This window comes from Aquarana catesbeiana, linkage group LG01, assembly GCF_042186555.1.
Source record: "Aquarana catesbeiana isolate 2022-GZ linkage group LG01, ASM4218655v1, whole genome shotgun sequence".
In the NCBI taxonomy this organism is placed as follows: Eukaryota; Metazoa; Chordata; class Amphibia; order Anura; family Ranidae; genus Aquarana; species Aquarana catesbeiana.
In genome coordinates, this window is record NC_133324.1 from 904544679 (window position 1) to 904570016 (window position 25338).

Sequence of the window (25338 nt, forward strand, 5' to 3'; positions counted from 1 at the left end):
TTTGGGCACAGGTTTCAAATGGGTTACGTTATAAAAAAATATTAATAATGCAGCTCACTCTGTGGCAACATAGCGCACAAATTCCTTGATATGCCAATAGAGAATGCAGACAAAAAAAAACCCAGATGTGTTTAATGTAAGAGCAATTTCTCGTTCAAATATTTTTATTGGAGAGAAGTTGAACAGAATACAATGAACACGTCACAGTAGAATTTGTGGTATAAGAGGAACTTTTAAGAGCAAATTCAGACAAACGTGCAAATCTTGATCACAGCAGAATATTTAGGTCACATATAAATTATGCATTTCGCACAATGGTACACAAAAAGCTTCCCGTTGATTACATCTTTCTCCTTTTCCCTGCCTAAATATATTCAAAGTAATGAAGGAGAACAAACATACCTCTGGTTTACTAAGGCTGGACGACACAAGAGATCCAGAGCCCACATCCAAGTCCCACTGCTTTCTCCCATGGTTCTCAGGATCCAGGGCTGAAATTCTTCCATCCAATGTACTAATAATGACCAAAGACCTAGGGGAGGAAAGATAAATAAAAAATAAAAGTTTAAAAAAAAAAAAAAGGAAAAAATGGTTTTATGGTTTTCACTCATGTCACTTTCATAATACACGTCAACAACTCAAAATTTCTAAAGTGTACCAAAGAAAAAAAAAAAGTATGTATTATTAGAAAAATTGCTCTTTCGATATCATTGATTACTATTCAACCAACTAAAGTGCACACTACTGCAATTATGTGCTGAATACACTTGAACACTGGGAGTCTGGGTTAGATGCATTTAACATGGTAATGTGTGCAGCAAATGCAGTTGTACCCTCCAATGACAGGCAGTGTCAACCTGCTAGGAACACCCCCCCTCCCCTCCAAGCACCAATCTGCTGTGATACCAGCACTGCAAAACAGCTCTGAAAGTACCATTCCATGGAGCTATTCAATCATATTTGGCAAATTTCAGACACCCCCAGGGTGGATAAAAATCAATGATTTTTATTTTAAAAAATTAAACAAATAAATCAGATTTTTTTTTATTTAACCGCTTGCCGACCAGCCGCCGTCATTTTACTGCAGCAGGTCAGCACGATCCCGCGAACCGTCATAGCTATATGTCAGCTCGCGGGATAGCATGCGCCCGCTGCACAGCTGGGGTGCCGATGCTCGTGGCCAACAGTTGCGATGACCGCCGGCCACGAGCGATCGCGAGCACAAGGGACAGAACACGGAAGTGTGTGTGTGTGTGTGTATGTATAAACACACAAATCCGTGTTCTGTTCTGAGAGGAGTGACAGATCATGTGTTCCTAATAGCTAGGAACCACGATCCGTCACTTCCTCTAGTCAGTCCCCTCCCCCTTCAGTTAGAATCACCTCCCAGGGAACACAGTTAACCCATTGATCGTCCCCTAGTGTTAACCCCTTCACTGCCAGTGACATTTTTACAGTAATCAATGCATTTTTATAGCACTGATCGCTGTATTTGTAGGTCCCAAAAATGTGCCAAAATTGTCCAATGTGTCCGCCATAGTGTTGCAGTCACGATAAAAATCGCAGATCGCCGCTCTTACTAGTAAAAAAAAAAAAAAAAAAATATATAATAATAATAATAATAATATAAATCTATCCCCCATCTTGTAGACGCTATAACTTTTGTGCAAACCAATCAATATACGCTTATTGCGATTTTTTTTTTACCAAAAATATGTAGAAGTATACATATCAGCCTAAACTTTTTTTTTTTTAAAAAGCTAAGGGGGATATTTATTATAGCAAAAAAGTACAAAATATTGTGTTTTTTCAAAATTGTCGCTTTCTTTGTTTATAGCGCAAAAAAAAAAAAAAAAAAAAGAAAGCTCTGTTTGTGGGAAAAAATGTTTGGGTACAGCGTCGCACGACCGCACAATTGTCAGTTAAAACGACGCAGTGCCGAATCGCAAAAAATGGTCTGGTCATTCAGCAGCCAAATCTTCCGGGGCCGAAGTGGTTTAAATCTGATTTGTTTGATTTTTATTATTTATTTTAATAAAATGCTTTTTGAGTAAAAAAGCATTTTATTAAACCATTCACCATGAAATGGAGCTTAGTTATGTAGCACGGGGCTGTATATTCTGCAATATTTACATTTTTGTTAAACTCATTCAATGAATCCAAGCTCTGCAAGCTGAGATAACATGCACTGCATTGATGCATTCACACAATTTCACAGTAACCATGAGATAAAACAAAGTTCAGGAATATTCCTTTATCCCATTGTTTTGCTAAATTATGTACACTACAAACAGTATGATTGAAATCGGTTCTGATATCTCTGTTTTACTAACCTGACAGCTTATTATTCTAAATGGGAAACCTTCAATTTGTTTGCAAATATTAAAGATTCTAACTACCAGCAAGAATGAGTCCTTACATTTAAAGAGCACCTGTCATTTCAGGTCCATCATGGCAGCGCTTGTTAGCGGGCATCCACTCATCTGCTGCCACCACGTCCCTCTCTTTGTTGTGTCACTGCCACATCACCAGCCGTCCCATTAAAGTGAATGAGACTGTCGGTGAGTCAATAGCAGGTCAGAGGAGGAGCTGATGTGGGACAGAGATGACAGTTGTGGTTTTAAAATTATGATTTAAATCAAGCCTTTTTACTAGTGATTTAAATCAAATCCACCCTGGACACCCCTGCCAAATGTATTTTTTTTTTTTTTTTTTAAATTAGATCTTGAAATTGTTCCTTTTCTTTTGTTTTTTTTTACTGCATTAAACATTGAGATTTGCAGATAAATCACTAAAGGAGCTTTCCATTTCATTGCAATCACAGCCTCCCTGCTTTTAATAGTTAAAATAAGCAAATACATTCTGCACACAGCGCACCATTTCCACCGAGTTGGCAGATCCACAAATGTGGGAAAAGAGTTACAAAGCACAACCGTAGTGTAGTGCAATGATGAAGAAGGACGCAGGGCCATCATATGTAAATTAGCAAAGATACCGGATCCCCAAGTACAAGTTTTTAAGAAAAAAGTTTAAAATAAAAAATAAATAAAAACAACCATACATAGAAGATCAATAACAACAAGGTGATCCCTTCATTACACAACACAAACAAGCACCTTGATTCTAAAATAATTATTTTATTCACAAAATGTACCCATTAAAGGCAGTTTTACTAAATTTTATCTACAAAAAAACAAACAAAAAAAAAAAAAAAAAAAATTAGGACTACACATTTCCTTTAAAGCAGACTTGCCTCAATATGAATGCATTACAAAGCGTAACTGGAAGTGTTTACATCTCCTTAAAATCCTAATGATCCTGCCATCAATAGATATTTCCCCGGAGATACAATATAAGAATCTAGCGCTTACCGAGACACACGCAGACAACCATTGTTGAGCTTCTGGATCATCCCTGACAATTATGTTCCACTAACTGGAACACAGCAGGACGGCTCTCAAGCACAGCTGACGACACAAATGTTTGCCGACATGAGAACGGATTCCGGTGTTTGGTTGTATGAGTTTGCTAAGCTGCAATGTAAACAGATTACATTTATCCCAGGACAAGAAACCAGTCCAAGCATGGGATGATCACATGATATTTAACCCTCAGATGATGGAACTGAGCTTTATTCTGCCTAGAGTTTACAGAAATAAAAGACATAGCAAATACAGACTTTTCCTACCAAACACTGAGAAGCAAGTCCAAAAAACGTACTGCATAGAATCCTATCTACAATCTCTAAAATGGTGCATGTACACTGAAGGGGTCCTGAATGGTACCTATGAGGGGGTGTCACACAATGTAAAATTTAAACGTTCTATTAAAGAAGAGATACAGATAATCTGACAAGACTCTCCAAACAACAAGAGCCTTACCAATATTAAAATCCCCTGAAAATCCAAATGGGATTTTTAGGCCTTATAATGTACAGTGAGCTTGTCACACAATTGTTGCAAAATACGCTGCATCATGTGACCATCCAAATTCATACCTAGGTACCTTCATCATGTGACCATCCAAATTCATACCTAGGTACCTTCATCATGTGACCACCCAAATTCATACCTAGGTACCTTCATCATGTGACCACCCAAATTCATACCTAGGTACCTTCATCATGTGACCACCCAAATTCATACCTAGGTACCTTCATCATGTGACCATCCAAATTCATACCTAGGTACCTTCATCATGTGACCATAGTTTATAACTAGATACCTTTGTCATTTGACAAACCCCACATCAGGGGTAAGCAACCTGGGGCCCTCCAGCTGTTGCAAAACTACAAGTCCCTTCGTGCCTTTGGGAGTAACTAACTGCCAGCCTTGCAATGCCTCATGGGGAATGTAGTTCAACAACAGCTGGAGGGACCCCAGATTGCCTACCCCCCTCTCCCCTACATAGTTATCGTCAATATGTGACCAACCCAATCTCACCTTCATCACGTCACAACCCTGATCCCTACACAGGTGCCTTCATCATGTAACTATCCAGATCCATACGTACGTATTTGTGAGTAGCATCGATGCAAGGTACCTGTCTCGCAACTGTCCCTGATTTCATGGGACTGTCCCTGATTTGGAACAATGTCCCTCATTCCTCCTCATTTGTCCCTCATTTTGGTCGGATCCATATAGTTGTATATAAAATGCACTTTTTATCTTTCAAAAAGTGTTTCCCAATGCTAAACTGTTCATCCAAATTCTAAATTGCTGCATTTCTAAATTTTAAAAGCCAATTTAAAGGAATTGTAGTGGTAAAAAAAAAAAAAAAAGCCCGTATGGATTTCATTAACCATTTTTTGTGAATAATTCTCCTTTAAGGGGGTGTGGCAGGGGGCGTATCCTATGCCTACATACATTTGCTAGTAGGTGTCCCTCATTCCCACCTCAAAATGTTGGGAGGTATGCAAATATGGCTCACATTTTAGAATTTAACGACAATTTTTTGGCTAGTTACTACTTTTGTAAGGTATGTTACACTTAACTAAAAATCAGAAAACATCCCAGAACGCTGAGATCCCATTCACATTTAAAGCGCTATTAAATCCTCAAGTTTTACTTTAAGCACTTAGCAGCTGATTCAATCACTACGGTAAGTATGCGGTTTCTTTATCTTTTCATCCTTGCTCATGGTGCCACGATCACTGCCACAGCTTTCCTGTTTTAGGCCCGGTTCACACTGGTGTGACATACCCTCCAACTTTGATTTATGTTTATTTATGTCGTGTGACATGTGCTCCCAATGGTTCCCCATGAGAGCAGTCTTAACTGGTCTGACTGAAAAAGATTCCTGCACTACTTTGGCCCGACTCGAGCATGATTTCAGCCCACTGATTTGAATGCAAGTCGCATCCAAGTCGGATCATCATCTTAACTGATCCAACTTGTGGAATGCGACTTGTGCTGAGGATCTTGAAAAGGAACCCCAACACCAAAATAAATAAACGGTTAGGAACCCCCCCCAGGATCTACACCAGACCCTTATCCGAGCACGCAGCCCGGAAGGTCAGAAAAGGGGGGGGGGGGGGAGCAAGCAAGTGCCCCCCTAATGAACCATATCAGGCCACATGCCCTAAACATGGGGGTGGGGGGGGGGGGGTGCAGTTGATTGGGACAAGGGCCTCTTCCCGACAACACTGGTTGTTGCGAGGGTCTGTGGGTGGGTGGGGGGGGGGGGCGTATCGGAATCTGGAAGACACCCTTTAACAAGGGGGACCCTAGATCACGGCCTTCCACCCTATGTGAATGAGTATGGGGGTACATTGTACTCCTCCATCCGGTTCTTCTCCCTGTGCCAATGTCTTCTCCTGACCCTAGCTCTAGCTGTTGTGTTAGCTACAGTGTGTGCCATTTTGTTATACAGTGGAACCTCGGTTTGCGAGTAACGCGGTTAACGAGCGTTTCGCAAAACGAGCACTGCATTTCTAAAAATCCTAACTCAGTTTGCAAGTGTTGTCTCGCAAAACGAGCAGGATTCAAACCAAAATTGGTGTGCAGTACCGCTTTTGGTCTGAGGTGGGGGGCGCCGGAGCCAAACAGCGTCGATCGTCGGCGTTCGGAATTGCACGGAAAGGCCCGAGGACATTTCGGCTGACCTCGGCAAACCTCGGAAAGGCTCATGAACGAAGTCTTTCCGAAGTTAGCCGAAGGGTGCTCGGCCATTTCTGAGGCTCTCCGGCGCCCCCCCGCCTCTGGCCGCATGCAGTATTGCATCCCATTGAAGTCAATGCGGAACTAATTATTTTCATTTCCAATGACTTCAATGGGAAAACTCGCTTTGATATGCGAGTACTTTGGATTACGAGCATTCTCCTGGAACGGATTATGCTTGTAATCCGAGGTTCCACTGTATAGCCAAGGGGCATGGCCATCCAGTGACCTTACACTCTTGTGACGTCACCTACCCATCATGCCCCGGCAGAAGACATCAGCAGAGGGAAAAGAACCAGAGGAAGAAGATACTGTCTGAATGGAGACACGGAGCTGCAGCTTGGCTCGGGTGCCCCCATAGCAAGCAGTTTGCTGTGGAGGAATTGAAATGTGCAGCGCTTATGTGATCATATAAACCATAAAAAAAATAATGGGAGTACAAAAAACGTGAATAATAAATGATGTGCTCAAAAATACTCCAAGCAGTCATCAGCCTTCATCACCCCAAATGATTTCTAAGACGAAACGCGTCGGGTGGATATGCGGAGACCACTGTCTTCTTTTATACAAGCGCTTGATTTTACTGCTAAACACATGAGTGTATTTCCTTCACTTTTCATGTATTAAAATTAGTTACAATATATGCTTTCTTCTTTCTTTTAATGGTGGGGCCGACTGCCTATATCTACTGAGTCCATTCATACCTTACACCTGTTCGGAGGTCCATCTGGAGGTCATATCTGGACAGAGCATCTGATCCCCTTGGAATATTATACCACAAAGCTTGATTGACTCACTAGGTGTACACCTATTTGAGTTCAATCCCTCTGGTAAGCAGCTTCTGGTGTCTTTGGTGGTGGATCTACTATCAACTGTTATTACATCATACATATTTGAAGTTAAAGACTGTCACTATATTATATCCACATGTGGTTGAGGATTATCATCACACATGACTGAAGTTTGTCACTGACTTTTTTTTGGACATCACACGTCCAAGTTCCTCTATTTATAGACAGCACATGTCATAATAGAGGACTGCTTGCAGTATTTTTGAGCACATCATTTAGAATTCACGTTTTTTTGTACTCATATTATTTGTTATGGTTTATATGATCACATAAGCGCTGCATATTTCACCCAATTTGTCATTCTTGCAACTTTATCCACTGCTGTGCTGGCTGCTTTAGTTTTTTCAATTTTTGTTTGATTTCTTTTATGGACAGCGCGGTATATCTTTGTTTATAGTTTGCTGTGGAGGCACTAAACAGGATGGAGGGGCCAGGAGCACCGAAGAGGCACCCGAGAAGAGGAGGATCGGGTCTGCTCTGGGCAAAACCACCGCACAGAGGAGGTAAGTAGAACATGTTTTTTTAATAACAAAAACACACAAGACTTTACAGTCACTTTAACCACTTGCCGAGCCGCCATTATACGGCGGCAGGTCGGCTCTCCTAGGCAAATTGCCGTAGCTGTACGGCGGCGCACGCTGCGTGAGCGTGCCTGCTGGTTAGGCGGACTCGATCACTAGTAAAAAAAAAACAAAAAATATAAAAAATAAATAAATATGCCATAAATGTATCCCCTATTTTGTAGACGCTATAACTTTTGTGCAAACCAATCAATATACAACTATAGCGATTTTTTTTTACCAAAAATATGTAGAAGAATATATATCGGCCTAAACTGATTAATACATATGCAAAGAAAAAAATGTATTCAAGCAACAAAAAAAAAAAAAAGTTTTTAAATTGTCGTCCTTTGTTTATAGCGCAAAAAAAAAAAAATAAAATAAATAAAACCTCACAGAGGGGATCAAACACCACCAAAAGAAAGCTCTATTTGTGGGGAAAAAAAGGATGTCAATTTTGTTTGGGTACAGCGTCGCAAGACCGCGCAATTGTCAGTTAAAACGATTGCAGTGCTGTATCGCAAAAAATGGCCTGGTCATTAAGGGGGGAAAATCCTGCTGGTTCTTAAGTGGTTAAAGTACCTAAGATGGGTGAATTTCTAAAAAAAAAAATTCTTACTCAAACCTCTGAGTAATCTGTAGTGGAAATTAAACTTAGTTTTTAATTTAACTATAGGACTCTATACAGAATGTAACATAGACAGAGAGATTAGAGAGACAGAGAGATTAGAGAGACAGAGAGATTAGAGAGACAGAGAGATTAGAGAGAGACTAGAGAGACACAGAGAGATTAGAGAGAGACGGAGAGAGACTAGAGAGAGACTAGAGAGAGACTAGAGAGAGACAGAGAGAGACAGAGAGAGACAGAGAGAGACAGAGAGAGACAGAGAGAGACAGAGAGAGACAGAGAGAGACAGAGAGAGACAGAGAGAGACAGAGAGAGACAGAGAGAGACAGAGATTTGTATTATTATTATTCATTTATTTTTCAACTGTTGAATATCCTCGGTGAGTTAGTGTTCTCTTCTAGGCAGCACGTGCCCTTTATTGCAGTTGTGGACATCCCAAGGACTCTCAGAGGAACTACACATCCCAGGATGCTAACCCAACAGATTCGTAGATTCACAATAATAAATCTGCAAAAATGTCAACAATTCTGTGTTTTTCTGTGAATATGGGGTGCTGTGTGTACATTAATGAAATAAAAAAATGAACTTAAATGATTTTAGCAAATGGCTGCAATATAACAAAGAGTGAAACATTTAAGGGGGTCTGAAAACTTTCCGTCCCCACTGTACCTCCAAGCCTTCAGTTCTTTCCCCTTCACCACACAGCATCTGTCATCACCAAGGAGACCTCAGCAATCCTGGAAATCCCCATGCACACATAACAGCTGTGTTTGCATATATTTAAAAAAGCACAATAGACTTTATATTACAGAGCACATGATTCTCTGCATTCCACCCTCTATGAATCATATATTGTATTGCCTCCAGATAGCACCACCTTCCTGCTGAAGTGACATTTCTCTTCTCACAGCTGCAGGCTACATAGTTATCTCACTTCTGCCGTCATCCGTGTCATTTCTTACATAACACACGTGTGAGAAACCCTATCCACAATACAGCATGTGCAATATTCATTTTTTAAGCGAACAAAAATGCTGACAGAGATGGTGGGGAAGGTGGGGCGGGGGCTGGGAGGGGTAAGAGTCGTTCCGGTTTATCTTCTGCTCTGTACATTCGTTCAAAGAAGCCCAGAAATATACAGATTGTCTGTTCTGTCAGAAAAAAAAAAAGGGGGTGGAGAGCTGAAGTTGCACTCTGCAGAGCTCTGAGAGCTGATTGGAGAGAAAAGACCCCCCCCCCTCCCTCTTCACACAGCACACAGGAACAGAGCTGAGGTTGTCAACCAGCTGGAGATGATCTTTTTTTGTCTTGGTGTCAGGAAAACCTGTCAGAAGTACTGATAGCAGGGGAACAAAGCAACAGATAGAAATGACACTTAGTGCTCTGAATTGAGACAAGTACACACTATAGGTGGGATATGCTTTGTTCAGATTTCATGTCTGAGGTTTACAACCACTGCTGCTAGACTAATACACCTCACTAATCGATCCGTGACTGCTGCCCCTCTCTGCCAATCCCTTCACTGGCTTCCCCTACCCCACCTTTTAAAATTGAAAATGCTAACCACAACATACAAGGCCATCCACAACATCACCCCCATCTACATCACCAACCTCATCTGCAGATATCGCCCAAATCGTCCCCCTCCGCTCTTCCCAGGACCTCCTGCTCTCTAGCTCCCTTGTTACCTCCTCTCATGCTCGTCTTCAGGACTTCTCCAGAGACTCTCCCATCCTCTGGAATTCCCTACCACAGTATATCCGATCAGCCCCTAACCTCTCCACCTTTAGAAGATCCCTGAAAACTCACTTATTCAGGGAAGCCTATCCCACACCCACCTAACAATTGTCCCCGAGCCACCCCCATCAAATCATTCCCCGCATCTATTACCTTTCGTACCATCACCCACTCCCTTTAGAATGTAAGCTCTATGAGCAGGGCCCCCCTGTAGTGTACTGTAATTGAGCTCCCCCCCCCCTACATTGTAAAGTGCTACGTTAACTGTTGGTGCTATATAAATCGTGAATAATAAAATAATAATAACAATAACTTTAAGGCTTCTTTCAGATTTAGTGATTAGATGTCCGAGGACAAAGTCCCAGAATGGACCATACCAATACACCCAAACTGCCACATAACAGAACACACTTTAGCACCCAGGATGATGGAATATGGGAGGAAATGAATGTGCCATTAGGGAATGTGCACAGATGTGAATGTGCCTCAACACCGGGTAATATGGATAGGATCCTCACTATATAAACAGTTTGTATAGTGGGTTCAATAATTATTTGATCCCCTACAGATTTTGAAAGTTTGCCCACTTACAAAGAAATCAAGGGTCTATAATTTTATGTATTTTAAATGACAGACGGAATATCAACCAAAAAGCCAGAAAAAATACATAATACGAATGTAATAAATTGAGTTGACGTTCGGTGAGCAAAATAAGTATTTGATCCCCCTAATTCTGGCTCTACCAGACTGACTAAAGTATGTGCTCATGTGGTACACAGATTAGTCCCGTCAATTTAAGGTGTTCCTAATAACAAATCATTATGTGTATAAGCCCTGGTTCACATAGTAGCGATTTGACATGTCAAATCGCATGCCAAATTGGCGGCTATTGCCGGAAATGGCACCATCAAAAACAGTGCGAAACTGCATTTGCGGCGCCGCCACGATTCCCAAAAGTTGTTTCTGTACTACTTTTGCCGATTTTGAGGTTCGATTTCCCTTGACATCTGTGCAGAAACCCGCACAGACTTCTCTGAAATCGCCCCCGAAGTCGGGACTAACATACACAAATGAAATTGTGCGAGTTCAGCTGAACTTGCACAATTTCATTCCCACAGTCAGCGTGAACCTAGGCTAAAAGACACCTGTTCACAGAATCTCTTTCTTCCATGCACCGAAATTTCGGCCACCGAAACATACCGGCTGAAAATGGCCCTTTCGGCAAAAAGCCGAAAGAGAATTCTTGCCGATACTGGCACCGAAAATGGGGCGCAGCCTGGGCAAGGGCGGGGCTACGCCCCCGCCCCTGGTGCCGCCTATCGGGGGGCTTCACATATCGTAGAAGAGAGGAGAGCCGCCGTCTGTTTGATTACAGTGCCGGGAACATCACAGCTTTCATTTCAATAGCTGTGTGTTCCCCGCTGCGCGTCGTCACATACAGCCCCTCCATACACAAGGGGGAGGGGCTGTATGTGACGGCGCGCAGCGGGGAACACACAGCTATTGAAATGAAAGCTGTGATGTTCCCGGCACTGTAATCAAACAGGCGGCGGCTCTCCTCTCCCTTCACTGGCTGCAATGGGGACACTGGCTGGCTGCATCTGAGGGGCACTGGTGAGGCTGTATTGATCTCCTGTATCATGTCTGCAGTCTCTGACCATCTCCTGTATCATGTCTGCAGTCTCTGACCATCTCCTGTATCATGTCTGCAGTCTCTGACCATCTCCTGTATCATGTCTGCAGTCTCTGACCATCTCCTGTATCATGTCTGCAGTCTCTGACCATCTCCTGTATCATGTCTGCAGTCTCTGACCATCTCCTGTATCATGTCTGCAGTCTCTGACCATCTCCTGTATCATGTCTGCAGTCTCTGACCATCTCCTGTATCATGTCTGCAGTCTCTGACCATCTCTTGTATCATGTCTGCAGTCTCTGACCATCTCTTGTATCATGTCTGCAGTCTCTGACCATCTCTTGTATCATGTCTGCAGTCTCTGACCATCTCTTGTATCATGTCTGCAGTCTCTGACCATCTCTTGTATCATGTCTGCAGTCTCTGACCATCTCTTGTATCATGTCTGCAGTCTCTGACCATCTCTTGTATCATGTCTGCAGTCTCTGACCATCTTCTGTATAAAAATATTTTTAAAAACAGTCACTTTCAGTATCGGTGTTGTTTCGGTTTACGGGATCAAGGAAGATTTATTTTCGGTATCGGTTTTGGCACCAAAAAACCCATTCGGTGCATCCCTATTAATTAATCTAGCACTAGGGTGCAGATTAGTATAAGATGATCCATTAATGTGCCCAACGAGGAAAAGAAACACTCCAAAAATCATCCTCTAAGGGCCAGTTCAGAACACAAAAATGCAGTCCAGATGCGTTTCTGCATGTGAGTTTTTCATTTGTTTTTATTGTGTTCCAGTGCATTTTTTTCGCTCTCTTTTTTTTGTCCAAGGTTTCCTCTGGTTTTTTTTTTCTTGATATGTTCCGGCGCGTGTTTGATGCGTTTAGCCGCATTCCTGTACAGTTCTGTGCAGAAAAAAAAAAATGCAGCATTTTTCTACTTTTTTTTTTCTGGAACACTCTGTATTGACGGCACTGGTGTGAAACAATAAAATACTACTTTCCATGCGTTTTTGATGCAGGGAAAAAAAAAAGCACTGGAATACATGTGGTGTAAACCAGCCCTCTAGGTACCATTTCAACAAAACTTGTGCCTTCTGGATCTAAATCTGGCCATACACTAGTAGATTTTCAACACATTCATGCATAAATTCATACAAGCATTCATAAGAAAATTACACTTGTCAGCTCAATGTATGTCATTCGAAAGTACTTCAAATTTTGTTTACTTTTAATATTCAAATTCTGGAATGAATGCACTTTCCCAAACACAAACCACACACGTTAGAAACTCCTTCATGCAAGACAAATTTTTCATTCCTCGCCTTCCAATTTTCTTAACACTTTAGTTGAGGGGAAAAAAAAAAAAAAAATTTGATTTCACTCCACTATTAGAAAATTCTTCTTAAAACCGACTGACTGGAGTGAAATCGATTTTTTCTCCCCCCCATGTACCAGTACATGAAGATCTGCCTTTGCTCCTGTACAAGCTTAGGATCCTCCGTTCCGATCACACACACTAGTAGAATTTCATTAGAATTGTTCGTTGTTTAAGAAGAATTTTCTAATGAAATTCTACTAGTGTGTGTGATCGGAACAGAAGGTCCTAAGCTTATACAGGAGCAAGGACGGATCTTCATGTACAGGAAGTCCCCGAGTTACGAACACAATAGGGACTGTAGGTTTGTTCTTAAGTCGAAGTTGTTCGTAAGTCGCAACACTGCATTTGTAAGTGTAACTTCCGGTGGGAACACTGCATTTGTAAGTGTAACGTCCCCCTGTGCATAGATGTGGGATGTCCCGGGCGCTTGTTATGTTATCTGGGGCTCTTCTGGCCATGCAGTACATGTAGTACTGCAGTGTGGGATGTGTCCGGAGGTATCCAGGACCAGCGTGGAGCACAAGTGGCCGGCATTTGAGGCCGTTTGTAAGTAGGAGTCGTTCCTAACTCGGGGACTGCCTGTACTGGTTTATGTGTCAGCACTTTAGGAAAAGGAAGTGTTACTAAAAAGGTGGACACCTGCCAAAGTCATATAAATCACAGAGCCGTCAGCAAGAGAGAGAGAAATGCATCTATGTTTATGTATTTAATCACTATTTGATCTGAAGAGGTTATAAAACAGATACATACACTGTTGATGCAACAAAATTAACACAGATTTTCACAAAACCTGTTTCCATAACCAACACAGGTCACCAGTTCAATCTTAAAAACGTGCCAAGTAAATAAAACAAAAACATTATAAAATTATATATATATATATATATATATATATACACATACACACACACACACACCTATATAAATCCTGAATAATACATACACACACCAGTACAAACCAACATGATAAAATAAAAAAAAACAGCATTTAAAGAATAATAAAAAAAAAAAAAGACAAGAACCAAAATGATGTACATACACTGCTGAACTTATAAGAAACCTGAAAGAGAGGAAGGGTTCAAAACCAAACATGAAAAAAGAAAAAAGTGCCCAGCTGAAGTTAAGCCCCATACACACTATTAGATTTTCTACAGATTTTTGTCTTCAGATCTACCAAAACCATGTAGTACAAGGGCCTGCCCGATTGCATACACATTGAAACTCTTGAAGGTTTGACCTCATATTATATGTTTTTGGCAAATCTGAAGACAAAAATCTGCAGAAAATCTAATAGTGTGTATGGGGGTCTTACACAACATGATACCCAACTGCCGATGCTGAATGTCAGTATTGAAGTCCTACCTGCATGCTGCCATATCCCTGTATGGAGGTTCATCCTACACAAGTCACGGACTTCCATAATAGACAAACTGCTTCATCAAACTGGTGTGAGGTCAGGACAGCCCACTCCGAGAACTGCAACCCATCACCACTCTCCATCATCTCCCACTTCATTTACTTCCTCCAAGACATCAATAACACTTCTCACATTATTTTTCATAACTGGCTTATGGTCATTCCCACAGCTTGCCAAAAAAACACTTCACACACCAAACATACTAACTATCCACACATGCCTGCAGTATACACAAAGTATAGAGTTTTCAAACATAACAGCTGGCTCCAAAAAGGGATGCAATGTTACCAACTGTAACAAAATAAGCCTCATTTACATGAGCGCACCTATGTATGTCCCATTTTAACCACTTCAATACCGGGCACTTATACACCTTCCTGCCCAGACCAATTTTCAGCTTTCAGCGCTGTCGCAGTTTGAATGACAATTGCGCGGTCAAACAACACTGTACCCAAACTACATTTTTATCATTTTGTTCCCACAAATAGAGCTTTCTTTTGGTGGTATTTGATCACCTCTGTGATTTTTATTTTCTGCTAAACAAATAAAAAATGACCGAAATTTTTGAAAATAAAACGTTTTTTTTTTTTGTTTCAGTTACAAAACTTTGTAAACAAGTACGTTTTCTTTCACTGATGGGGCTGCACTGACGGGCACCGATGGAGGTGGCACCAATGAGGTGGCACTGATGATGGGCACTAATATGCGGCACTAAAAGGACACTTCGAGGAAGAATCCAGGCACATTGTCTTCCGTGCCAAGGTGGAGAATCTTGAGAAAGGTGAGAAGTGTCATGCCGCGTACACACGAGCGGACTTTACGGCAGACTTTGCCCGGCGGACGGGATTTGGTCGGACAATTCGATCGTGTGTGGGCTCCAGTGGACTTTGTTTTCTCAAAAGTTGGACGGACTTAGATTTGCAACATGTTTTAAATTAGTCCGTCGAAATCGAGTCCGGTCGAAAAGTCCGCTCGTCTGTATGCTAGTTCGATGGACAAAAAGCCACGCTAGGGCAGCTATTGGCTATGAACTTCCTTGTTTTAGTTCCTGTCGTACATCATCACGTACAAATTCGACGGACTTTGGTGGATTGTGTGTAGGCAAGTCCGTTCATTCAGAAAGTCCGTCGTTAAGTACGTCGAAAAGTCCGCCGGGCAAAGTCTGCCGTAAAGTCCGCTCGTGTGTACACGGCATTACTCTTTCTTTTTCAAGAAACTTCACTCAGGACACACACCCTTGTCAGAGCTGCGTGACGAGACCGGAACACTCCAGAAGGGGAAGCCTTGTGGCTTCACAGCCGGTTCTCTACTGCGCATGTGTGAATGGGTCAGCTGCGGGGAAAGGAGAAGGGTGGCCTAACGGGGGGGGGGGGGGCAAAACAATTAGTAAAACAGAGATATCTGAACCGATTCAATCATACAGTTTGTAGTGTACATAGATTTGCAAAACTATGAGATAAAGGAATATTCCAGAACTTTGTTTTATCTCATGGTTACTGTGAAGTTGTGCGAATGCATCAATGCAGTGCATGTTATCTCAGCTTGCAGAGCTTGGATTCATTGGATGAGTTTACCAAAAATGTAAATATTGCAGAATATACAGTCTCATGCTACATAACTAAGCTCAATTTCATGGTGAATAAACTAAAAGTATTAATGTATCTTAAATAGAAAACCATCTCTAGATATTTACTCCAAAAGCATTTTATTAAAATAAATTTGATTTAAAAAAAAGTTTTTTGTTTTTTTTTTTTTAACCAAAAATCATAGATTTTTAACCACCCTGAGAGTGCATAATCTGGTGCAGCTGTGCATGGCAGCCAATCAGCTTTTAACTTCAGCTTGTTCAATGAAGTTTTGACAAAGTGCTCTCCATACACAGATTTTGCACTCTCCAGTTTTAGTAAATCAACCCCGATTAGTCTGTGCAACAGACATGGATGGGACTGCCGACCCACAGAACACCTGTGCACCCCGTACGGGCAAAGACAGCCCTCCGTATGGGTGTACGCTTAGTATGCCCCGTACACACGAGCGGATTTTCCGCCAGAAAAAAATTTTGATGGTTTTTCCAACGGAATTCTGCTAAAGTTTGCCTTGCATACACACGGTCACATAAAAGTTTTCTGAACTTTCGACTGTCAAGAATGCGGTGATGTACAACACTACGACGAGACGAGAAAACCAAGTTCAATGCTTCTGAGCAGGTGTTGAATTGTTTCCGAGCATGCGTAGGTATTTTGTGTGTCGGAACTGCTACAGACGATCGGAATTTCCGATCTGAACTTTTTCCGACCGAAAAATTGAGAACATGCTCTTGCTCTTTTGTTGGCTGGAATTTGGCCAGCAAAAGTCCGATGGAGCATACACACGGTCGCATTTTCCGACCAAAATCTCTCATCTGTCTTTTGCTGGAAGAATTTCCGATCGTGTGTACGGGGCATAAGGCTTGGTTCACAACAGAGAGTTGTTGGAACACGTCCAAAACTGAGCGCTTCCCAGCAATGCAAAACAGCGATTCCTCTCTGCGGACAAATGCCGTTGCCATTCATGAATGCAGCATCATGCGGTTTGGTGTGCCATGATTTTGAAAATGATGCTGCCACTATTGTGTGTTTCTCATGCACAGAGTGGTTCATTAAATTTAACGGACTGCGTGGAAACGGGCAAAAAAAATTGTTGATGAGGCGGTGACATCACACTCTCCACTTTGTCCAATCAGAGAATGATTTATATTCAGAGAATGCAAACAATGTAACCATGTAGAAGTTATCCATACCTGGAATTCATCTTTAAAGCGGAGCTCCACCCAAAAAGGGGAAGCTCCACCCAAAAAGGGGAAGCTCCACCCAAAAAGGGGAAGCTCCACCCAAAAAGGGGAAGCTCCTCTCTTCCGCCTCCTCCCCCCTTCTGCTGCCACATTTGGCACCTTTTTTTGGGGGGGTGATTGAGTAGGGGGTGCGGTCCCCGTGCTCCTTCCCCCGCAGCTGGCCCATTCACGCATGCACGGTAGAGAACCGGCTGTGAAGCCACAAGGCTTCACTGCTGGTTTCCCTTAGTTGGCAGCACCCAATTAAAATATAGGCTCAGGTCAGAACACCGCTGAATTCCAGAACAGGCAAGTGCCCCAATATTAAAAGTCAGTGTGTGTAGCTGCTGACTTAATTTTTTTCTGAAGGAGCCTGGAGCTTCTCTTAAAAAAAAAAAAAAATAAAAAAAAAGTAATACAGGGCTTGACAAATTTGCTTAGAATCTAGGAGCCAGCTAAAAAAAAGTTACCCTGTTTCCCCGAAAATAAGCCCTACCCTGAAAATAAGACCTACAAGGACTTTAACTAGGGCTTATTTGGGGGGGTAGGTCTTATATTGCAGCCATCACCGACAATCATGCTAGGTCTTATTTTCAGGGGAAACAGGGTAGGAGCCAGTTTTTTAAATCAGCTGCCCAGAACTGCAAGTCTGGGGCATCGGGCAGTAAGAATTGCTCACGCCTGGTGCCAAGCAAGAAAAAGACAGATAAAAAAAAAAAAACACACAAAACAAAAAACACAACACATATAAGATATTATATAAATGTAAATATATAAATATAACATATATTTAAGATGTTTGTTCTTGGGTTTAGCCATCTTATAAGTTTAGCTTAAAACATTGATAGTTATTGTCTGTACTGATAAGATCAAGTGTGATACCTCATAAGGGAAAATGGCAAATAAAAATGAAAGTAAGCGCTCAACATACTTCTGAATCCTAGATCGCACAATAGACTTGGGGTGAAACGATCAAAACTAAACAAATACGTATAAGCAGGATTCTGTGTTTTACCCAAGCTACTACGACAAAAACTACCAGAAAAAGAAGAAGCGGCACACACTCGATAACTCCCATCTGGGGCTTCTTCACTGACACTCGCTGTAATTGCTCCCAGAGGTCGGAGGAGAAGTGACAGAAATAGCTGGGAAGATCGCATACAAAATCCAGAATCAAGAGAACAGGGAAAGCAACCTGTACAATCCAGATGTTCACCTGACACAGATATTCTTTTAGACAACACACACAAGAAAACCTCAAAGTAATAAATGGCCTCAACAGGAGAAAACAACAAATACCCGCCACTTTCAGAAATCAGGATGGAAGCACATCAAACAGCACATGTGTCTGTAATAAACTGCACTTCTGTTTACGTAAGGAGTGTCCTCTTTCTACACAAAAACTGTTCCAAAGATATTCCACCTAGAATCTGCATTGTCTTCATACTAGAGAATTGTTCCATAAACAGCACATTTTGTACGGTATGAGTGTAATGGTATCATACAGTATACGTAACTCCAATCACAGTTACATAGTAGGTGAGGTCGAAAAAAGACACAAGTCCAACCCAAGTGTGTGATTATATGTCAGTAATAATTATATGTCACAAATAACATCACACTTCACCCTGAGATGACGTCTCCCAATTGCTCTTCTGCGTTGTCACCCTGAAACTACAAGAAGCCATTTTCAAAATATTTTACACACAGGAACCGTCCACCAAAAAAAATAAACACCATGCTGTCATCAATGAAGTGCAGGTTGACACAAAGGGGATTACCGTATATACTCGAGTATAAGCCGAGTTTTTCAGCACATTTTTTTTGTGCTGAAAGTGCCCCCCTCGGCTTATACTCGAGTCAAGCACTTTTCTGCAGCAGAGAATGACATTTTTCAAACCGACTTTGGGGCCCCCGTATCTTAGGGCCACTTGGTGCTAGGAACCCCCAAATTTGGTGTGTAAACCAAGTGAAACTAGCACTACAACATATCCAAAGCTAGGGTTCCTAGCACTAAGTGGCCCCGAGAAAAAGGGCCCCAAAGTCATTTCGGAAAATGTCATTCTCTGCTGCAGAAAAGTGCTTGACATTTTCCGAACTGACTTTGGGGCCCAGTATCTTGAGGCCACTTGGTTCTAGGAACCCCAGCTTTGGATGTTGTAGTGCTAGTTCCACTGGGTTTGCACACCAAATTTGGGGTTCCTAGCACCAAGTGGCCCTGAGATACGGGGCCACAAATTTGGTCAACTGTGTCCATCTGCAGCAATGTAATTTCGAGACCCTTTGGGTCCAGAGACCCCAAATTTTGGCTGCAGCTAGGGGGCATCTAGGAACCCTTAACTACCAAGTTTGAAGTTTGGGGGACCTATGGCTGCAAGTGGGCACAGTGAGGCTGCAAATGGGCATTGCTGACCCTCTTTTCCACTTACAGTAGCTGCGCATTTCTCACCCTAGGCTTATACTCGGGTCAATAAGTTTTCCCAGTTTTTTGTGGTAAAATTAGGTGCCTCGACTTATATTCGGGTCGACTTATACTCGAGTATATACCGTATTTACTAAAATTGGGGAGTGCAAAAATCGGGTGCAGCTCTGCAGAGAAACCAATTGGTTTCCAGTTTTTTTAGAAGCAGATTGGCTACCATACACAGCTGCACCAGATTTTGCACCCTCAAGTTTTAGTAAATCAAACTTGAAAGTGACCGCAGGAGATCAACAGAACCGAAATTGGATAGTAGCGTTGTCACCCCGTGGAGATGATAGTGAAAGATGGACTAGTAAATTTTAGGTGGACTTTACATAAAGTGACTAACAAATAAGAAACTAATCTCCAGCCAACACTTTTTAAAGCTGAATTTCAGATATTTCTTTTTTTTGTAAATAGTTACAGTGGCACAGCCTGAACCAAACTAAATATGCATATTCCATACCTGATTCTAAAAGCAGAGAATCACTCTAGTAGCCATTGCTATTAATTACAGTGATCTCCGCTGTCTTCCAGGTCCTTTGCTGAGCGGCTGATCTGCTGGATAGTAGCCACAAGGGATCGCTTTGCACGGGTCTCATTCAGAGAACACCTTGTATTTTTCTCAAGGAATACAAGATCTTTGATTGGATGATGAAGTGGTGATCGCAACATCACTGCCCCTCTCCATCTTGTTTGTGAAGGAGAAAAAAAAAAAAAAGAAGAAACCACGCACCATACCTGGAATTCAACTAGCCACAGCAATGAGAAGAAACCTAACTGTGCATGCTCAGTCCAACCTCAAAACATGTCAAGCTCTGAAAGCCTGAGCTTGCATGTTTTCATCTATTGCACATACAAGGGGAATCAAGGACCTTATCCGGACATCCTGAGAGCCGCTTATTTCTTAGAAGAAAATAATACCCTGATTGCTAAGAAAAACCACGATGGCCAGTTAAACCAACCCCTACCAAGATCAGCTGACCATGGAAAGTCAGCATACGTTGCCATCTTTCATGATCCCGCTTGTAGCAGCAATCCCAGTGATAACCATCTTTTGTTAATAGACACCATAATTGGTATATTATTTTATTTGAATGCTCATCTATTTAAAAGATTTTCAGCTTAACCACTTGCCAACCGCTGCATGTACATATACGTCCTAACTTTGAGGGCGGATATAGTTGTTATGGCAGCAGCTAGCTGTCATAATCCCGGTATCCCATTTTCGTGCGGCGGTCAGCTACAAGATAAAAGTGGTCTCTGCAGCGGATTCGCCGCAAGATCACTTTTATCGGTGGCGGGAGAGGCCCCCCCCTCCCGCCATGATCCAGTGCCCTCTGCCGCTTACCAGAGCCGTCGGTAGCGGCGGAGGCGATCGCGTCCTTTCCCTAGCTGTGCCTGGAGACGAGTGAGGGGAAGATGGCCCCCACCCGTCTCCATGACACTGCAGGGCGGAATCTACGTCAAAACGTCACTTCCGCCCATACCTCTTAAAGCCACATTTTTTCAATGTCATTTTTTCAAACTGTTCTAACTTTACTGTTGTCTTATTTTTTTTATTCAAAAAAGTTAATTTTTTCCCAAAAAATCGCGCTTGTAAGACCGCTGCGCAAATACGGTGTGAAAAAAAGTATTGCAATGACCGCCATTTTATTCTCTAGGGTGTTAGAAAAAAAAACAATATATAATATTTGGGGGTTCTAAGTAATTTTCTAGCAAAAAAAAAAAAAACCTGTTTTTAAACATGTAAACACCTAAATTCCAAAACGAGTCTGGTCCTTAAGTGGTTAAACACTAAGCAAACTTCCTACAACATAAACAGTTTCCACAGTACAATTCAAAACCGGTTTTAAAAACTTCTACACATGTTGGAGGCAAGTAAACGGTGACTGATGTCCACCTTGCCTGTACATTTGGGACATAAAACTCTCCATACACTTTGTCTCCATCTATGCACTACTGAAGTGGTTCTCAAAACTGCAGCCCCAGGGTCGGATGTGGCCCTTTGACTGCCTTTACCTGGCCCTTGGGGCACAAATTTTGTCCACAGATACCAACAATGGGGTATAATTCCTCCCAAGGACATCAACAGTGTTAATTTTGTCGACTAAAACATTTTTGTCGACTAAATGAATACTATTTTTAGTCGACTAAAATACGACTAAAATTAACACAACTGAGATGACTAAAATACGACTAAAATGGCATTTTTAGTCAAAAGACTAAAATGGGACTAAAACTAAAATGCCATTTTAGTCAGAAAACTAAGGCTAAAACTAAATTGAAATTAGACTTCAAAATGAACACTGGTCTGTAGCGCATTTTCATACCTCAATACCATAAATAATAACAGACGAGAGTTTTCACTCCAGCAGTATATAATGAAATTGTAGAGAAATGTTTTACTAAGGCATTACAATTTAATTACACCCATTCGATTTTAGACAACTAAAATGACTTTTAGTCGACAAAAAATGTACTGGAGATTTAGTCGACTAAATACGACTAAAACAATTGCAGAAGACTAAAATGGGACTAAAACTAAAATGCTATTTTAGTCCTAAGACTAAAACTAAAATCAAAATTTGCTGCCAAAATTAACACTGGACATCAACAGGGTACAATAACAATTCTTCCTAATAACACCAATTATGGGGCACCATTCCTCCCCACTGACACCATCTATGGGGCACTATTCCTCCCCACTGTCGTTGAGACCTTTTCTACTCCCACTGGCCACAGTTCGGTCCCCCTACAGTCTTAAGGACAGTAAACTGGCACTTTGCTTAGAACGTTTGGAGACACGTAATCTATATTCTGATATTACAAATATATAAGGGAAGGTGTATGGGGTTGCTGATTATGTATACACAAAGTCTCATCTAAAAATGCTTTAAAAAAAAAAAAAAAGGAAAAGTATGGGGTTTGGGTTTTTTCCCCTAATCATACTTACCTAGGTGGATGCAGCATCGGTCCCCCAGCGTCTCTATACTGAGAACCTATCGATCCAACATCGCCGATGGCTCGGCTCCACAAGCAGAGAGCTGCTGACTGTCAATCAGCATCTCTCCTGCTCTGCTCCTCCAGGCTCATTGGAGCGGCTCGCTGAGAGGCTGAGACTGTCCTCAGTCCAGGCACCTGGGGGCTCCAGACTTCCGAATTTGGGATGACACAGTGCCTGGACTGAACTTGGTGACGTCAGTGGAGGGCAGACTTCAGTCCACTCTCTGCTGAAAACAGGTCACAGGAGTGCAAAACGAACTACACTCCTGTGACCCAGAGGAGAAGCCCAGCTAAACGAGCCCAGGCTGGACTTCTTCTTTAATGTTTGGGGGGGGGGGCACCCGTGTTAACACACTTTTTAATAATATGATTGCAATAAAATTTGTGATTTTACATATGGCTTTGTGTATTTCTTCCTGAAGGTAGATGCAATAACACCTTTAAAGTCCCACCTATTCATTTTTTTGTTCTTGCCTGTACACTCTATGAATTTACCTTAAGGCGGGAGTAAACTCCCATGTATGATTCTTACCTAGGAGGTACTGTGAATATCTCCTAAACCTGCACCCTTTAGGAGAAATTTTTCTTTAGATGCAGCAGCCGGTGACATCACAGGCACATACGTTCTGAAGGTCCGGCATACCCAGGGGAATAATAACGTAGAAGTATATGTGACTTTCAAGGTAAGAATTAGGGTTGTCCCGATACCACTTTTTTAAGACCGAGTACAAATACCAATAGTTCTTTTCAAGTACTCGCCGATACGGATACTTTTTTAATGTCACGTGACTGTTTTTTTGGGTTTTTTTTACAATGCTTTCTTTTTCTTCTTTTTTTTTTTTTTTTTTTTTTTTTAGGGAGGGAGGGAGGGAGGGGGTGGATGGTGTCTGTGTGTTTATTATTTTAAATTTTTATTATTTTTTACAATAATTTTTTATTTATTGCAATACTTTTTTTTTTTTTTTATCAGCCCTGTTGGGGGGCTTTGGTGAGATATCAGGGGTCTTAATAGACCCCTGAAATCTCCTCCTTGAGACAGAGAAAGAGACCGAGGATAAAGATTCCCCAGTTCCTTTCTCTGCAGCCTCAACTGCACTGAAAACGAATGGAGAGAAGACAGCAACCCCTCATTATTCATAAATGAGACATCGTAATCACAGGAGGTTAGAATGTTTCAGTTATGTGAATGGACAGAGTCAGCTGACTCTGTCCATACAATAAAAGGAAGGAGGAGGACATGGAGAGGGACAGCAGAACGGAGGGGGGCACGGAAGAAAACTGGAGGGGAACAGCAGCAGAAGGGTGGGGAACACGGAGGAAGAAAGGAGGGGGACAGCAGAACAGAGGGGCATGGAGGGGGACTGGCAGAGGATGCGGTGACAGTCAACGGTGATCGCGTGTGGGGGGAATTACAAGCACCGCTGTATAGATTTCACTAAAGCAGCTAAAGGGGGGGGGGGGGACTTGCAACTCCCCCCACTTACCGATCACCGCTGACTGTCCAGGTATCAGGAGCATTTGCCTGAGTACAAGTACTCGGGCAAACGCTTGGTATCGGTGCCAATACCAATACTAGTATAGGTATCGGGACAACTCTAGTAAGAATAGAACAGGCAGTAGGCCCCCAAATGCACATGAGTGGAAAGGTTCAATGTGCCGGGTGCCTCACGCCAAAAAAAAAAAAAAAAAATCTGAAGTATACTTATTTGGCATTGCAAAGACATGAATGTCATAAGTGGAGTCACTTGCAGTAAGTATACAGGACAGTGGGCCATACATGATAGAAAGTATAACAACATATAAACTTCTCTCAACTTTCCGACCAACATACAAAAGTGACAATAGGAATGTTTGAGGAGCAGAGACTCAAGTTTAGCTGCTCAGAGGCCGTGACTGCAATCCTGGGACTCCATGGTACCAAGACTGGCACTAGAGGAAAGGACGGCAGTGTGAAGGCGGCAGTGTGAGGAAATCAATGCTGGAGAGCAGCTTTAGGATAATGGTTTAGCCCACCCTGGAAAAGGAAAAGCAAGAGATAAAGCGGCTTGTATGATATGACCCCTCACTATGCGGATGACAGGACTGTGGATGTCATGGTATCAGCGCGAAAGTGTATATATATATATATATATATATATATATATATATATAATCATCAGCACACCAAGGATCTACAATCACCATCCAAAAGTTTTTATTGCAGAAAGATCACATCACAAAGACAAGTGCAACGTTTCGGAGTCGTGCGGGACCCCTTCGTCGGGCATGTGATGAAGGGGGTCCTGCGCAACTCAGAAATGTTGCACTTGTCTTTGTGATTGATAGATATAGAGATATATATATATATATATATATATATATATATATACATACACACACACACACACACACATATATACATACATACATACATATATATATATATAATACACATACACTTTCTTGATGTCTCCAGGATCCAGCTGGTAATGGCTGCAGTGCCCACCAATGATGAGCCTGGATTTCCAGGAACGTGTGCGATAGGAATATAGACAAGATAATAAAAAAAGAGTACCCCCCCCCCACAAAAAATATACTAAGGGACTTTAAGGGCAACAACACAGTAGCAAAATATCAGAATAAAAAGTATGGTGCATACATCACCATGGCTAAAGTACATAAAAACACAAGGCAGAACAGAAATGTGAATACAATTCCTTATCTA

The 25338-nt window shown here is 41.9% G+C and overlaps 1 protein-coding gene across 1 annotated transcript in view; it reads right to left on the reverse strand.

Moving 5' to 3' along the window:
• Nucleotides 1-25338, reverse strand: part of EIF2AK3 (eukaryotic translation initiation factor 2 alpha kinase 3) — a gene marked incomplete in the record, with an annotated part of 73885 nt that overhangs the window by 47553 nt on the left and 994 nt on the right. Inside the window, 1 exon segment of the mRNA XM_073610994.1 lies at nt 403-532. Coding sequence (XP_073467095.1) covers nt 403-532 — 130 coding nt within the window.